Source organism: Oryza sativa, chromosome 3 (genome assembly GCF_034140825.1).
Source record: "Oryza sativa Japonica Group chromosome 3, ASM3414082v1".
Lineage (NCBI taxonomy): Eukaryota > Viridiplantae > Streptophyta > Magnoliopsida > Poales > Poaceae > Oryza > Oryza sativa.
This window is the reverse complement of record NC_089037.1, coordinates 1,569,005-1,585,684: the sequence shown is the minus strand read 5'-3', so window position 1 is coordinate 1,585,684 and position 16,680 is coordinate 1,569,005. Positions and strand designations below refer to the sequence as shown.

At 42.9% G+C, this 16,680-nt stretch overlaps 3 protein-coding genes and 1 non-coding gene across 5 annotated transcripts; 2 read left to right on the top strand and 2 right to left on the bottom strand.

Annotated features, from left to right (window-relative positions):
• The first annotated feature begins 2,346 nt into the window (after positions 1 to 2,346).
• Positions 2,347 to 9,801, top strand: LOC4331483 (K(+) efflux antiporter 5). 2 transcript variants are annotated; one of them, XM_015777639.3, is made up of 20 exons: positions 2,347 to 2,798; positions 3,057 to 3,100; positions 4,056 to 4,120; positions 4,216 to 4,300; positions 4,390 to 4,451; positions 4,541 to 4,616; positions 4,700 to 4,774; positions 5,178 to 5,249; positions 5,364 to 5,447; positions 5,555 to 5,623; positions 5,850 to 5,927; positions 6,522 to 6,610; positions 6,734 to 6,830; positions 7,315 to 7,368; positions 7,924 to 8,019; positions 8,280 to 8,468; positions 8,564 to 8,641; positions 8,761 to 8,805; positions 8,889 to 8,984; positions 9,286 to 9,801. In XM_015777639.3, exons 1-20 carry the CDS (start codon positions 2,543 to 2,545, stop codon positions 9,325 to 9,327), a joined length of 1,752 nt encoding a protein of 583 aa, XP_015633125.1. In that variant the 5' UTR covers positions 2,347 to 2,542; the 3' UTR covers positions 9,328 to 9,801. The 2 variants fall into 2 exon arrangements, with proteins under 2 accessions (XP_015633125.1, XP_015633124.1); XM_015777638.3 differs by having other exon boundaries at positions 9,274 to 9,801.
• A 515-nt stretch (positions 9,802 to 10,316) lies between these two features.
• Positions 10,317 to 10,390, top strand: TRNAN-GUU (transfer RNA asparagine (anticodon GUU)). The gene has a single exon. It is a non-coding gene; the product is annotated as a tRNA-Asn (tRNA).
• Positions 10,391 to 11,007: 617 nt separating this feature from the next.
• On the bottom strand, positions 11,008 to 12,541 carry LOC107280263 (uncharacterized). Its single transcript, XM_066308946.1, has 2 exons — positions 11,728 to 12,541; positions 11,008 to 11,332 (listed from the first exon to the last, which is right to left on the bottom strand). Exons 1-2 carry the CDS (start codon positions 12,385 to 12,387, stop codon positions 11,297 to 11,299), a joined length of 696 nt encoding a protein of 231 aa, XP_066165043.1. The 5' UTR covers positions 12,388 to 12,541; the 3' UTR covers positions 11,008 to 11,296.
• Positions 12,542 to 12,594: 53 nt separating this feature from the next.
• Positions 12,595 to 15,771, bottom strand: LOC4331481 (probable LRR receptor-like serine/threonine-protein kinase At1g12460). The gene is made up of 2 exons (XM_015773187.3): positions 14,467 to 15,771; positions 12,595 to 14,378 (listed from the first exon to the last, which is right to left on the bottom strand). The coding sequence occupies exons 1-2, from the start codon at positions 15,645 to 15,647 to the stop codon at positions 12,884 to 12,886; spliced, it is 2,676 nt and encodes an 891-aa protein (XP_015628673.1). The 5' UTR covers positions 15,648 to 15,771; the 3' UTR covers positions 12,595 to 12,883.
• Positions 15,772 to 16,680: the final 909 nt, after the last annotated feature.

Here is a 16,680-nt window from a genome sequence, read left to right as displayed (position 1 = left end):
CAGCCAGCACAACCGATTAAGTCCTTTGTCGTCAAGTCTGAAATTCATCCTCAGCCGCAATACAGATATAGCGCGTCCCTCAGCTTCCAATACCAGGTACTAGTCTGAAATTCGCACTGGTTTTTAACGTTGAGGGGCACGTCTGGTTTTGCGGTTTAGGGATAAATTTTAGACTCGGCAATTGAGGGATCTAAAGTGAACTTATTCCTAATAATATTGGGCTGGTGGCCTTATTGGGTGGGCCTGGTGGATTTTCACCCTAAGAAGCTGTCACTTCTAGTTGAGTGGGTGGACCAACGCCAACCTGCATTATCAACCAAGCTTTCATTCTGTTCACTCCTGATTTTCTTTTCTGACGACTCGAGCATTAGCTGAGCTTAAGCCTCTTCAGTCTACTACTCTAGTCTTAGGTGATTAAGTGGTTTGGAGAATGTTGGATGGATCTCAATATCTCATCATCATCACGACCCACTACGGTATTGCCGTCTGATTGCGAAATCCATCCTTTCAGCCGATTTACGCGTGAATGCTAGTATGCTAGTTTGGTGTTCTAGCAACAATGTCCGTTGTTTCTGCTCCATTGGTCTACTAGAAAATGACAGTGCGTCACATACAGACCAGTGATTCTGATTTATACAGACAGAACTGCCACGAGTATACTCGTCTGAGTGCGATCTCCCAAGTCCTAACCACCTAGGCCTCCAATAAGCCACCAGGATTACTAGTTGAGCTACAACTTTCAATGGGTCGCTGTTGCTCCGTGCTTGATAATTTTCTCCCAACTAACGCTAAACCACCACTCATTCAGATCGCTTGAGTCAGATACTGGTACTCAAATCCCACGATTTTGGAATCAATCGATCGTCCAGGAAAAAGACAGTTCATAAATTACAACAAGATTTACTACCAATATATACTGCAGTATTCAGATCACAAGTGGATATAGGGGCCAGATATTTATCCATTATAAAGAAAATCAGATCACACATACACGATGCTACTGTATTATACAAAGATTTATAGTACAAGTAGAGACTCGCTCACATGATCAGGAGAGATTTGTTGAAAGTTCCCCTCCACAGACAAAGGTGCAGGTGAGTACGAGTAGTATATTTCAACAACTCTATACAACTGAAATTTGGAACCAGCTGTAATGTCTGATGGAATCAAAGCCCGAGGTTCATCATTCCAAGACAGAAGCATACAAATGCTGTTAATGTTGACATTGTCTGTATGCAAGTATACTCCTTCCGATAAAAAAAAAAAAGATAAACCCTTGATTTCCGTGTCCAATATTTGACTGTCCGTCTTATATGAATTTTTTTTATAATTAGTATTTTCATTATTGTTAGATGATAAAACATGATTAATACTTTATACATGACTTGTCTTTTTATTTTTTTTATAATTTTTTCAAATAAGACGAATGGTCAAACGTTGAACACGGAAACCAGGATTTGTTTTTTTTATGGAGAGAGTATGTGGCTGCAGACCTGAGACCAAACTGTACTTCACGAATGAAATCAAGAAAATGGTTTGACCGCAAGAAAGTAGTTAAGAAAATCGTGGGAAGCACACGTCCATGTAATTAGAGCAAGTTTAATAGTATAGTACATTACTAGCTTCAATTCATCTATAGCTAATCTAATAATCAATTCATACAATAGTTGCTTATTATACTACTAATATATGATCCCACCTGTCATACATACATTGCGTCTTGGAGTCCGTGCTGCAGCTGGCTACATATATGTAGCCCGCTGCTCTTCTCTCTTATCTTTTATCTCATTAAAATATGTTTACAGCTGGCTAATAGCCTTCTGTTGTACATGCTCTTATGCGTTAATACTCTACCAAAACCACACGTATTAATGTATCAGTGCTTTAGATTTAATGCAGGGTAAGCTACCAGGGGTGATTTGCAGTTTTTTGCACACGGTATCAAGGCGATAACATCGTTCTTCCTGCGATACCACGTGAAACTATCCCCATTCAAAGATGAGTGCGTCATGTGGAATTTGCGTCGACGTGTTGTCTTGTCTGACATTTTCAACCGCATAGAAAATTCGCGGCGCACTGTTAGCACGTCCCGTTTCTGGCCAAGTCTGCAGAATTATTATTCATCTCGATGAACTACTCCTAAATCCAAGCAATTAAATATCTTTAGAAAACAACAACCTAAAAATTGAAAACCGCTCAATTCGGAACTCAAAAATCAAAATTCTGAGACACCCGTGCAAACTTTCTCGCTGATGATGCGTAGTACTTCGGCTGGAGCCACCGACTTGTGGGCCCCACTCCCGCGCCGCTGTAGTATAACCACCACAAGGCGCAGGGGCCGCCTTCGCCTCGCGTTCCCGTCTTCTCGTGCTCGGACGGCGACTCCGCCACCGCGCCAACCACACCAATCTTCCCGCGGAATCAAAATCCACCGACCCCGACGCGCCACCCGCGAATCTCTCCCCCTCCCGCCGCCGCCGCGGCCTCCTCCTCCGCCTCCTCCGCCTCGGCCGGTCGGTCGAGCCGCCGCCGGACCGATCCGATGGCCCCGGCGGCCGCGGGACGGGTACCCTTGTCTCGCCGGCGCTCCACCGCCGCGCTGCTCCTGGTGGCCCTCGCGCTCGTCCTCGGGGTGCAGCTCCGCTCCGCCGCGGCGAGGCCCGACAAGGAGATGCGGGAGAAGTTCTACGGGAAACTGGTCACCAACGGCTCGGGCAACGCCACCGGGGACGGCAGCATCGCCGAGATGTTCGGCCGCGTGCTCGACAAGGAGTTCTCCGATAGCGACACCCCCGAGGGTACGAGTCCTTGCCCTCCTAGTGCCTTCCTCCTAGATCTGCACTGGCTCACCGGAAAATTTGTTTGTTAGTCAACAGAGATGGTGGATGGTAGGAGAGATTTCAATTGGCTGGTCATGGGCTATTTCAGAATTGTTTATAGGTCATGCAATTTTGGGGGGTTTAACACTGTCTATTCTACATTACATTCTGCCCCATGGTTTGAACCTTAGGCGCTGCGCTTTGTTGGATAATGAATTGCTGTTCTTCCTTTTGCAGCACCAGACAAGAGTAGCTTCAACAACAGCATCTCAGATCATCAAGTAGGTGTGACTTTCCTCTTGTGTGTATGCTGTGTTTTGTATTCCAATTTTTTTGGAGAACCTGTGTTCCAACAGGGCAACAGGTGTCATTTGTAAGTTATATACTGCAAATCTAAATTCACTGCTGATGCTGACCGCTGGATAACCTATAGGCCTGTTGAAGTTGTTTTTTTGTAGAAGTGCATAATCGGTTAGAGAACCTCATGCGCTTCTAATGCATGATAATGTTATGGTGTTACTGATAAAAATGGAAATGATTAATTTTAGTGTGTAAACATAGAATAAGATTCTTGTAGGAAAAGTCGAGAAATTTGTAGTCTCCTATGCCCTTACTCTAAAGTAAAGTACAATTCATTAGTCATTTAACTGAAGTTTTTGGGGAATATGCAAAAGCTTTAGGTGTCTCTGCATTATGAGAGGCAGCATAATATACAGAGTTAATGATCTACCTGCAAGCACAATAGATCACTTGAGTTAATACAACAGAAAGTTACCAGACAACCTTGCTACGCTACAGAGTTTGCGACCCAGAGTCATTTTACCAATATGGAAAGCCTATTTGAGAAAGGGAGTTCCATTATACTGTGAACTAAAAGCAAACGAAAGCTTCAATCAGAACTGATTTCCTCTTGCAAATACATCTGCATGTATATTAAATGGCCTTGCTGATAAACAAGTATTTAAGGTTGACTCCTTGCCAAGAGCCAAGATACACTTTTTGTTATTTTTTATGTGGGATCTCCTGTTATGTTAGTTTGGTATCTCTATGTGTTGTGTCAAGTTACTAAATCTCTTCCTCAAGTATACTCTTAATATGTACTCTTGACACCATGAGGAAAGCTGCCTACTATGTTCCAATTTGCAAATGAACCCTATTCAAATTACATAGAATTTAATGTTGACTTATTAGTTTGTTTATGTCAAGGTATGTTGAGAAACATTTTTTTTGGTACAGGCTGTTCTGGAGACTGTAGCTGTCATTACACATGATAAAAAGAAGAATGATTCAGAGCAGGCAAAGTATGGCTGCGATATGAACAGAGCAAGCTGTTAACATTGCTCATTGTTGATCATCCTGCCATCCAAATCTAACTTCTGCTGTGGTTCTTTTGTAGTTCTTCAAAACCTTTTCAAATAGGTGACATGTTTGGAGGTCAGAATGAAAATTCTGATGACTTGGAAACTGTAATAGATAAGGAGGTGTGTTAAATGTAGATGTGCTTAATAACTAGGATACTTTGTTTACACGTTGTGATTGTTCTTGTTATCTTAACAATAGCTTTGTGCAGGATAATGTTTTTGTTATGTCAAATCGTAAAACAAAGTATCCGACACTTCAACTAGATTTAAGGTCAGTTTTCATTCATCCCTTAACATCTGCGTGCCATATGTAATGTGCTTCTGGCTCATAATCTATTGTATGCAAATTTGGAATTGCAGATTGATTAAAGATCTAGTAGTTATAATTGTTTCAGCTACTGCTGGTGGTATCATATTCTCTTGTTTGGGGCAGCCGGTGAGTGGATTTGAGATGCTTAATACTTTATTGCTAAAGATGTTCACCTCAGTAATCTGTAAGCATGATTTGTTATTTTCCAGGTTATTGTTGGCTATCTACTGGCCGGTTCTCTCGTTGGACCTGGAGGCTTGAACTTTATCAGCGAAATGGTTCAGGTAACATGACTAGTTGACAACTGTAGCTTACAGGCCACACTTCTATCTTCTTCGTAGCCTATTTTCTCCATCTTCTGATCTTATTTCACTTTCTTCATGTAGTTCTGTTAAAGGCAATATCTTTTGTAAAACGTCTCGACCAAAAAAAAAAGTTAACAGGCACATTTGAAACACCATATTTTGTGCATACAAGGACCGTATTTTGTTAGCCTAAATGAAACACATTCCATACCTATTCCTGTGTTTATTTTACAATACATGACAGTATTGCTAAATATAGCATAGTCCATAATGGTAATGAACTAATGACAACACAAGAGTAATGCCATGTCAACCCTAAGCTGTGCTACTTGATAGAAGCTCTACATTTATCATGAATTTGAACTATTATGTTCAACTGCAGGTGGAGACTTTTGCGCAATTCGGTGTGGTGTTTCTTCTATTCGCTCTTGGCCTTGAGTTTTCACTGACAAAGGTAATCGTGAATTCATTGCCATTATCTTTTATCTAATGTTTTCTCTTTTCTCAAATATGATTATGAAACTATATAATGTGTCAAAGGTTTACTGACTTGTCTTTCATTCATCAGTTGAAAGCGGTTGGACCTGTCGCTGTAATTGGTGGTCTACTGCAGATTGTTCTGTTCATGTTCTTGTGTGGCCTAACTGCTGCGGTATTAATATTTATTTATTGTCCGTTGATTTTTTTCGTTGTGTTTGCTTCATCATATTCTCTCTTTTATTAGAAAATTACTTATCCACCTTATTGCAATTTTTCCAGTTGTGTGGTGCTAAATCATCGGAGGGAGTATTTGTTGGTGCTTTCTTGTCAATGTCATCTACTGCAGTGGTAATTAATCTGTTCAAGATGACTATCATTCAACATTCATACTTAGACAATTTACTACTACCTTTTGGGATGAATATGTGTTTGACCTGGAGATTGGAGATCGAAGGTGGTCGAATTGTTGGGATTAACACCATTAAATGATTAACTGTTTAGCGAATCGCATTGATATGTTATTAGCTATAATAATGGACACTGAAGATTTTTAATACTGGTGCAACCCTCACAGGTTTCTAAGTTTCTAGTGGAGAAAGGTAGCACCAATGCGCTTCATGGTCAAGTTACAATTGGTACACTTATTCTTCAGGTTTGGATTCCATCCTGTTCTGTCATCCGTTTACACTTAAACACTCCTAGCTTTTAGTTAGTGAAAATGATATGTACTTGAAAAGAACTTTAGCAATTTTGTCAAAAGAATCATCTTAATCAGTACAGATCTTTAACGAGTAGCAAGCAAGTTAGGAGTTTCTGTTTCAAAACAGTTGAATATTTGTATATAATAGCTATATTTAGCCAGATTTTACCTGTTGATATCCTACATCTTATTTGGAAGAAAGCTGGTCTGTCGTAACTTAAGTGAGTTTGTGTTGGTAACTTGCTGTGTAATATGTAAAGATGGCATGTCTATTCTGTCTGGACACCTCACGAAGTCTCAAACTGCTGTTTGTTCTCACTCTTTTCAACAGAAAATATAATAAAATAAGATGCCTTTACTTAGAACTTCCTGGGCAATTCTCATATATACTGCTCATGTGAACAAAGTGCTGATAATCAACAAATATGTACATTTGCCCTTATAATATTCTTCATGAATTTTAAATAGTCATTGCCCTTTTAATATTCTATATGGAATTTAAATAGTCAATTTTTGGAGGTCACATCCATGTTTCCTTTACTCCAGGACTGTGCCGTTGGACTATTATTTGCTCTCCTTCCAGTTCTGGGTGGTGCTAGTGGCATTTTTGGAGGCGTGATGTCAATGGCTAAACTGTATGGCTATTATCAGAATAGCTATGTTAAAATAAAATCTAAATTTCATTATCATATTGATGCATGCCTATGTTTTAGTGCCTGTTTGGTTCATCAGTAACCTCAAATATCTCTAATATGCAGGCTGCTTGTATTATCCGTATTTATAACTGTTGCATATATGATGACTTGGTCATTTGTTCCTCGATTCTTGAAACTGATGATTCAGCTATCATCGCAGGTTAGATGAATTAGCTTGTTATTTTTTGTTTCTGTTCCTGTTTTTGCATTCATATGTATAAATTCATGCTCATATTTCTTATGTACTTCACCTTTTATACATGTTAATGCATGAATAGTTCGTTCTCAGTACCATGTAAGTTGAAAAATAACATGGGTGTCCCACTTGCATGTGATCCCAAGCCCCTGACAGTTTCAGTCACTTTGGATTTTTTTTCAATCATTAATCTTTGCAGTGTTGCGGCTGAGCTTTTATGGTGCTTGTTTTTTCCAAGTTGAATTTGAATGGGTGATTATCAATCCAGTCCTGCTTTCCTATGGTCCTATGTGTTGTGGCTGTAACTGGATTGACCGGCAATGCTTTAAGTTGGCTAGTTAATTATTTATGTTCGATCACATCATAATCAATACTTTTCTTTTGAATATGTTGCAGTTTGATTCTGTTGTTTTACGTCACTTGCTAATGTACCTTTTCAAATATGCAGACAAATGAACTCTATCAGTTGGCTTCTGTTGCTTTCTGCTTGCTGCTAGCCTGGGTAAGGTTATTCAACTTTATTGCCTAAAGCTCATTCTGACATCAGAATGACTTTCATCACTCTTATTTTAACAATAAATTGGTAAATATTTAAATATAACCATACAATTTTTATTCAGCAAAATCTTATAATTTAGAAGTTATTGATGGTCAAAGGTGGCAAGTAAATGGGAACAGAGGAAGCTACAGGACAAATGCAGTCAGTATCGAATGATTGCATGTGCGCTAGTGCGGGGATGTTCCCCCAAAATGTTAAGGATGGCTAGTGTTTTGTCATTATCAATAAATAATATTCTAACAATAATCCCAATGTTTGCCGAACAAGTACTTGATTATTATATTCACAAACTATTTAAAGGTGATACATGGATAGTCAAGGAGAGTTTCTGCCCATGCTACTGTACAATGTCTCTAACCTGAGGGATAAATGGTTGCATAGTGACTTTTTTTTACTGTCAAACTAGTTGTATTACTATTAATTTCACTTCGATCAGCAATCTTACACATGCAACATCATTTCTGTAGATAGAGTAATGTTATTTCTTTGTATTTCCAGTGTAGTGATTATCTTGGATTGAGTCTTGAACTAGGCTCATTTCTTGCTGGCGTTATGATCTCAACCACAGATTTTGCTCATCATACTTTGGAGCAGGTAATATGCTACTTACTGTTGACTTGATTCTTTTATGCAGGGATTTGACTTGGGTGTCAATGTTTTTCTTTTCCTGTTCTTTTTATTGATTTAAGAATAAACGGTTTAGACCAATTTGGATGGTCTGCATAACAGTTTGCTAATATTTGAACTTCTGGAAGTTTCTTCCCTAGTGTAATTTTGTTTTTGTAGCTAAATCAGTACATTTTGTTCTGATTGAACTCACTCTCTAACATGTAATTTCTTTGTTTTTATTCAAGGTGGAGCCAATTCGTAACTTATTTGCAGCACTCTTCCTTGCAAGCATCGGCATGCTCATACATGTCAAGTTCTTGTGGAATCATGTTGACATATTGCTTGCAGCTGTTATACTGGTTATAATAGTTAAGAGCGTAGTCGTAACAGTTGTGGTGAAAGCATTTGGATACAGCATCAGAACAGCTTTTGTTGTAAGTATCTCTTTCTTGATGGTTTTTTCATAAGTATTCTGCAATAAGCCAATAATGATATAAATTCTCACTCCTGGTTTTTCTTCTCTCACAAGGTTGGGCTATCATTAGCACAGATAGGAGAGTTTGCATTTGTGCTTCTTAGCCGTGCTTCGCATCTTCATCTTGTTGGGGTGAATAATTCTTTATTTGTTCATCGATTTTTTTTGAGACATACTTCATACTAAAGATTAGCCATTCTGGCTTCAATACATGCATGATGTAAAATTCTTGTTGAAATTTTGTTTTTCAGGGAAAAATGTATCTATTATTACTGGGAACAACTGCACTTAGCTTGGTAAATTCCTTTTACCTGATGATGGAGCTTAGTTGTTTAATACACACTAGAAATCATTTGTTTTGCTTTGCTTTTTCTGGCAGGTTACAACTCCTCTCATTTTCAAACTAATTCCTGTGGTAATGCACCTTGGTATTCTTATGCGCTGGTTCCCCTCGGAAAGCAGTATGCAGAATGAGGTATGCTTTCTTAGCTTCTTTGCTGATGGTTGCGGTTATAACTACTAGATATATTCTTTCATCACCAATTACTAAATGAATCAACATCCTTTTTCTGCAGAAATTAAATAAGCCACCTTGTTCTATCTTTGCTTGGAAGTAGATATTAGAAGTGTTCTTATTATTCATGAAAACCATGATATTGAAATGCTTTGTATATCCATGAGAAGATTTATATTTCAGTAGTAAAGCCAAATGCTCAATGACTGTCATTAGTATCTTTTTAATTCCATATCTGATCATATTTCAGCTACCTTTACAGGATAAAGCAACCATGCTTGAAGCCTACAACAGATCACTCTAACATTACAAAGCCACAGACATTCATTCATTTGACTGACAATGATTTATTCGTGCATTAACTCTTTGCACATGCCGTGGAACATTGGACAGACAATTCCATCATTTCTTTTTGCGGCAATACGTCTACACAAGCGATGACTAAAGACACAGTTTGACAGGCCGGGGATCTGTTGGTATACCATTTAAGTTGAAAAATTGAGTTGTACATACTGTACATGTTGTCAGCGTAGCATATTCTTTAGACTGTAAGGCCCCAAGCCTTGGTTTTGTATCATCCCTGCCAACTCAACCTAGGAGTTAGGTAGGATTTTTGGTGTAATGCTATCAGATATACCGAGAGAACCGATATGTGCTGATTCCCCATCAGAAGACCATGGGAAAGCTCTATGTTAGTATATATTGTCCATTTGTCCTATGTATGAGCTGCCAGGTGACTTGTTCTGTTCTTGTCGTATGGATAAACATTTTGTCACAACATTCTCTTGTCCTAGTATGAGCTACCATTGGAAAGTAGCAGCATTTTATTCTCCCGTGAAGGTTAATTCTCTTCTCCTGCCTTTTTGTGTGGTGAACATTATTTTTCTGGAGAAAACAGCTTGTTAGAATCGTCTTGTAGCGCTGGGCTTTTTTGGTGTATCCGCATGATTGCGATGATAGGTCCCTGGACAAGTATTTTTGCAGAAACTTTCGGTGCGTCTGTCCAGTGGGTAATGGTTGTGCTGGCTCGTAGTCGGAGCAGTAGAAAACTAGAAATCCTAAACAAGTTGGTGCAATTATTAAAGGAGAAGCTCTGACCAAGCTAGCTGGAGCTGAAGAGCTGGAGAAGATCTGGCCCGAGGTGCTGACATTTGACGCTTTGTGGCGAATCTTGTTTCAGTGGTTGCGGGACGCACATGCTCACGTGGTCGGCCTTTGCAGGGGTAGAGTTCAATTTTCACTATTCAAACTTCATCGTAGACATAGAAAGCTTTTGTTCCACACAGTGCAAAAGCTGGAATAGCTCAGTTGGCCAGAGCGTATGGCTGTTAACCATAAGGTCGGAGGTTCGAGCCCTCCTTCTAGCGATTTTTTTTAATCTCATCACAAAAAATGTAACTCAATTGTTTTTTTTACTCTTTCAAAAAATGTAATTCAAATGTATCACAAAACAAATTTCAATATATTTTTTAATGTCATCACAAAAAATGTAACTCAAATGTTTTTTTACTCTTTCAGTATTTTTTTTAATCTCATCTTTGCAATATCTTTTTCACTCTCATAATAAAAAAACTTTTTTACTCTCATTATAAAAACTGTAATTCAAATGTTTTTTACTCTTTCAGTAATTTTTTTAAACTCATCTTTGCAATATTTTTTTCTCTCATCATCAAAAATGTAATTTCCTTTTAATTTTTTAATCTCATCTTTGCAATATCATTTTTACTCTCATCATAAAAAACTTTTTTTACTCTCATCATAAAAACTGTAATTCTAATGTTTTTTACTCTTTCAGTAAATTTTTTAAACTCATATTTGCAATATTTTTCTCTCTTATCATCAAACATGTAATTTCCTTTTCTTTTTTTTTACACTTTCACTTTCAGCAAAAGTGTAATACTCTCAGGAAAAATGCAATTTCCAATATTATTATGTTCTTTAGCAAAAATGTATTTGTTCTTTTGCGAGCCTAAGCTCATCAGCAGACCAGAATAATCGTTTCAGTTGCTTGTATAAGAGCTTGCCAATTCCACTTCCAGTGCTTTCCTCCGAATTACAAGACTGATAAAAAGTTGAAAATTTAGTGGTTCTCTTAGAACACAAAAAGAAAATAGCTTCACAAGTTTAGCTACATGGCAGTACAAACAACACCGAAACCGCTAGGATTTTACACTTGGAACAAGCCACGCCTTGCTGAACTTGCTCAATTATTATGGGATCTCACATGCACACAGTACAGTTCGTCCATGTGCCGCAACCATGGTGCCTTGCAGCTAAGAACACACAATTAAAAACTTCTTGATGAGTTCCTGAAACAGCAAAGCAAGAGGAGGGACAAAGTACAGTTAATTAAAACGGGAGCAGTTGTGGTGTCTGCATCACATGCCGCTTGCACGTTATAAAAAATTCCTGAGTGCCAATCAGGTGAAGCATCCGTGGGATTCCTCAACGGTAAATGTAGATGCAATGGGTCACATTCTCGTAAGGATAGGAGTTATATTTTCAATATGCTGCAGTGATATGATTTTTTTAGTGTTCTAAATCGTAATGCAAAAAAAAACTTTAAGTTGTCAAGAAGAATAGAGATACCATGCTTGCAAATTGAGAATTGCGATGTTCATTCTGATTTCTGAACGAAAAATGTTTGGTATGAATATTTGCAGATGCAAAAAACAAAATTCAATGAAAATTTTGGAGGCGTTACCGTTGATGAGAGGGAGAGGTTCTTCTTCTTGACATCAACTGGCATCCCTTGCCCGCAGCACAATTTGCGGCTAAGCATCATAAGCTCCTCCAGTGTAAATGTGCTCTTGGGAGGACTCCACGGATTCTTCAGCTGATCATCGTCATTAGCAACCTCCCAGCTTTTCTCTGATGGTGCCCGTGGAAACTGAAAATCTAGCGCTGAAGTGTCTCCACTTGAGTTGCTGTAAGCTTCTGTTTCTGAAAATGAATACCATGTGCCATGGCGACTGGAACCACCTGCGCATTCTGCAGTTCCAGATGCTTCCTTGCTGTCTGGAAATCCAAATGCTTCCAGATCAAACCCTAGAGAATATTCTTCCTCACTTTCAGCCAAGAAAGGGTTTAGCGAGGAAGGAGATACAGAAAAATCAGCATGATCAAACAGCGGATGAAAAGGAGATGCATCTTGGAGAGGCTTCCCGGGCTTTTCTTCCCACTGGAAGGGCACGCTGACGACAAGTTTCGCCGGAGATGGGCATGAGATGGCTGATGGCACTGGATTGGAAATGGCCCAGTCCTTTTTTGGCGCTCCAGGCTTCACCTCCCAGAGAAATGGGACTGAAATCTGCTGCTTGACGCGCTCCCTTGGATTGAATTCAGACAGTTCAAGCTCATCCATTTTGGATGTGTGGTTTTACTGGTTTCGGAATGGAATTTGAGCTGTTGTAGATCTTTCAGGCACTGCTGATATAAGTAGGAGAGAACAGGTGGTTTAGATGAGCTGCTCCTGTACCACAATGCTCTTGTTCAACTGATCCTTCGCTACCCTGCAAACTTGACACACAATTAGACAGTACCAACTACCAACTCCTCTTTAGCTCAGACATGCAGAAAGAGGTACTCAATTCAGAGTGGTTGATCTTACATTTGCATTTTCCACAGTACTAGAAAGAAAAGAGGGTGTAGGGAGCACCCGAAAAAAACAGAGATAAATCCTCACAGGGTTTGGTAATTTGACCAAAATAACCACTTATTCAGATGCAAATCTACATTTTACAAATGTGACTGGGGACACAATAAAGAATAAAAACAATGTGATCATCTGTTCAAAAACCAGAAAACGTTTTTTCCTGTTTTAACATCCTATTCTGCTACTGTACCGTGACGTCAGGAGATCATGAATTAGTTCTAACAGACTCCAGGTACTGTACCACCTCTGCCATGTTTGGTCGGGCAGATGGTGTGTTCGAAGTGCATACCAGACCTAATTTGAGCACTTGGACTAATTCAGCCTCAACAAATCCCTTCATGCTCCGATCAAAGCAGTCTGACACAGTCCCATCCTCCAATATCGCCCTAACATAATCACGCAGAACCACTGCTGTCGCCACCCCAGGGCTCTCCACTGGTTTCCTCCCTGTCACAATCTCAAGCAACACCACACCAAAGCTAAATACATCACTCTTATCACTATATCTCAAGCTTGGAGATGCTAACTCCGGGGCAATGTACCCAATGGCAGCATGCAATCTACTCAATTCATAGCTACCTAGAATAGGCAAAAGCTTTCCAAATCCATAATCAGATAATTTAGCCTCAAAGTCTTTATCTAACATTATGTTGGAGGACTTGATGTTGAGATGCAGGACTTGTGGTCGGCAGTCATGGTGAAGGTATGCAAGTGCCCGTGCTGTACCGAGTGCAACCTTGAACCTCTGCTCCCAGGAGAGACCAACTCTGCTGCTGCTTCCGGAAAATGTATGAGGACTCCCGTGAAGGTGGTCGTACAAGCTCCCGTTAACCATGAACTCTGACAGAATCAATTGCGTTGATGATGACCAGTAGTAACCCTGAAAAGCAACCAGATTGGGGTGGCTAAGGTTACCAAGCTGGCCCATCTCCTGCTCAAACTCATCCTGACTTCTCACCCTTCCCAGTGTTTCCAACTTCTTCACAGCAATGGATAAACCATTCTCAAAGGTGGCCTTGTAAACTGTACCAACTGACCCACCACCAACAAGGCAGTCTTTGTCAAGCAGTGCCTTAGTTCCTGCCTCCCAATCTTCATACCTTGAAGGCAAGCTCTTGCTGAAAAGCACCAACTTTCCAATAATGGCATTTGAGCCTTGTCTGCCAGGAGATGCAAGCATCGGTGTGCTCTCGGACTCCAGCACCTCATCCTCCTCCTTCCCCTCTTGCTCCTCTTTACTCCTCCTCATGTAAGCCTTTATGTTCATAGCACAAACAATGCAAACTCCAATAAGTATAAGCGCTGCTGCGACTATGACAATTATGACAGACACAGCCAATTGTTTCGCCCTCCGGCTAGCCCCACACAGATTGTTCAGTGGAGGTCCACATAGTAATGGGTTACCCATGAAGGCGGAGCTACCGAAACTCTGTAGAACTGGCAAGGCAGGGATCATGCCCGAGAGTCCATTGTAGGACACATTGAAATGGGTCAGGTTAGACAGGTTCCCAAGCTCTGAGGGGATTGGTCCAGTCAGTTGGTTCTCTGAGAGGTCTAGAAGATCAAGGTTTGTGAGCTGTGCAAGTGTCACTGGAATCCCCCCTACAAGATGGTTCCGATGAAGATCGAGCAACTTGAGGTAAGTCAAGTTGTTAAGCGTGTCCGGGATCACTCCTTGCAATTGGTTGCCAGACAAATTCCTGCAGTAGTTCAAATTAGTCTGTCAGTACATGAAACCACTGTAATTCAAACGAATTGGACTGGGTTGCGTAGTTAACAGACACTCACAGCTCAAGCAAGAACTGGCATTGGCTCAGGGACACCGGGATGTCTCCGATGAGAGCAAGACCAGCAAGATCTAGTGTGACAAGCATCTCAATTCCTCCGAGCTCGGCAGGGATTGAACCGGCAATGCCTGCATTTCCTGCGAGCCTGAGCACTGAAAGCGACCTCAATTTCCCAATGCTTGGTGGTATGTCTCCAGCAAGAGCATTCGTCCCCAAATCCAGAACCCTCAGGCTGCGGCAATTGGCCACACTCTCCGGCACCGGCCCAGTGAGCCGGTTCCCTGAGGCGTCGAAGTAGGAGAACTTGGTGCCGCACGTTGCAATGTTGGGGATTTCACCATCGAAGGCGTTGGACGAGACGTTGAAGTAGGTGATGTTTACCAGGCCAAGAAGGCCGAAAGGTGCCGGTCCGGCGAAATGGTTGCTCCCGACGTCGAGCAGGTCAATGCTCCGGCAAGCGTTGAGCTTTCCGGCAATGGCGCCGGAGAGCGAGTTGCTTCGGACGGAGATGTAGCTAATTTCCGGCGGCGCGCAGAGCTGATCCGGGAGCTCGCCGGAGAGGCGGTTGTAGGAGAAGTCAAACCCGGCGAGGCGCGAGCAGTTGGTAATGGCGGTCGGGACTGGCCCCGTGAGGGCGTTGTGCGCGAGGGAGACGTACCGGAGGCGGAGGCATGGGTCGAACAGCGAGGCGGGGATCTCGCCGGAGAACGCATTGTAGGAGAGGTCGAGCAGGCGGAGCCACGGGAACGCGCCGAGGAACGGCGGGATCTCGCCGGAGAGCGCGTTGCGGCTGAGGTTGAGCTTGTGGAGCGTGGGGCCGAGCGCGCTGAAGCTGGAGGGGATGCCGCCGGAGAGGCCGTTGCCGAAGAGCGAGACGGACTCGAGCGACGCCAGCCGCGCCAGCGACGGGGTGAGCTTCCCGGCGATGCCCGCGCCGTGGACGCGCAGGCGCTGCACGGCGCGGGACGACGGGTCGCACGTCACCCCGGCGAAGTCCACGCAGGGGTCCCCTCCCGCCGTCCACGACGCGAGCGCGCCGTTCGGGTCGGTCACGGCGGCCTTGAACTCCAGCAGTATCCCCCTCTCCGCCGCCGTCGCCGCGTCCACCACCCCCACCCAATGCAGCACCACACCCACCACCAGAACGGCCGCCGCCGCCGCCAGCGAGCGCGTCTGCCTCATCGCGACAGCTGGAGGAGCAGGCGCAGTGCGAGTGCGAGCGCATGCATTACCCCCGCCGCGGTGGCGACGGCACCGGCGCTCTACTTCTACTGCTGTGACTACTGACTACTACTCCCCTCGTACTGAGAGAGAGAGACAAGGCGCGCCGAGTAAAAGAGTGGCGAGTAGGTGGCGGTGGGTGGCGTGCGTTAATGTGCGGGTGGTGCTGCCGCGCGGCCATGAGCCCTTTCTTCCTTGACGTCGGTTGGCCAGAAACCACGTTCTTCTGGGTGTTTGGTGCGTGGCGCGCGCGGCGTTTACCTTCACCTTACCCGTGGAAATCTAGGCGAGACGCGCGGTCAAACCGAAACGCGAACGCGAACGCGATCGGGAGCAGCAGCGCGCGCGCGCGCGACGTGGTTTGGTGCCACACTGCCAATCTGCCGGCATGTTGAGGTGGGCAGGAAGTGCGCGGCGCAGGCGCAGCGAAGGGTGGGGTACGGCATGGGACGCGCGGTTGGGGAGGAATTTTTTCTCTTCAATTCGCTGGCTGCGCAGCCGCAGCCGCTGTTCACGTCAACCGCTCACGCATCGTGCCGCTGTTCACGTCAACCGACGGCCGCGGACGTGGTGTCGTTGCCCGTTTCGCGTTGCGTCCGTATAGGTCGTAGTACTGTGGCCTACAGGGAAACCATGGGTACACCACGGATGCATAAATGAGCTTATTCACTGCTCGTCCGTCGTGCCGGTACGGTGCTACTACTATGGTGCTACCACCGTGCTGCGGCTGTACGCACAGATCTACAGTAATAGCAAAGCTACTAGTACTGCTACTACTAGTATTCATTCAAGCGTGAGTGGCAAACAGATCAGCATATTGCTGCGTGGGCTTCTTGTATCATCCGCCGGCGCAACTGCGCGAGCGGACGATTTAACTACTAGCTAGATGTGCCATCTGCCATGCCATGCCATTGATGGGACCAACATAAGATGCAGTAGGCATGGTCGCATGGAGAAAGTTTGTTGGGGTTTGGAGTTCAGCGTGCCTTTCTGT

Coding starts and splice junctions, on each gene's coding strand:
- LOC107280263 (XM_066308946.1), bottom strand. CDS start 12,387: ATGGATGAGCTTGAACTGTCTGAATTCAATCCAAGGGAGCGCGTCAAG. Junction 11,333..11,727: donor ACCTCTCCCTCTCATCAACG/GTAACGCCTCCA, acceptor TTGCTGTTTCAG/GAACTCATCAAGAAGTTTTT.
- LOC4331481 (XM_015773187.3), bottom strand. CDS start 15,647: ATGAGGCAGACGCGCTCGCTGGCGGCGGCGGCGGCCGTTCTGGTGGTG. Junction 14,379..14,466: donor TGCCAGTTCTTGCTTGAGCT/GTGAGTGTCTGT, acceptor GAACTACTGCAG/GAATTTGTCTGGCAACCAAT.
- LOC4331483 (XM_015777638.3), top strand. CDS start 2,543: ATGGCCCCGGCGGCCGCGGGACGGGTACCCTTGTCTCGCCGGCGCTCC. Junction 8,469..8,563: donor GCATCAGAACAGCTTTTGTT/GTAAGTATCTCT, acceptor TTCTCTCACAAG/GTTGGGCTATCATTAGCACA. Junction 8,985..9,273: donor AAAGCAGTATGCAGAATGAG/GTATGCTTTCTT, acceptor ATCATATTTCAG/CTACCTTTACAGGATAAAGC.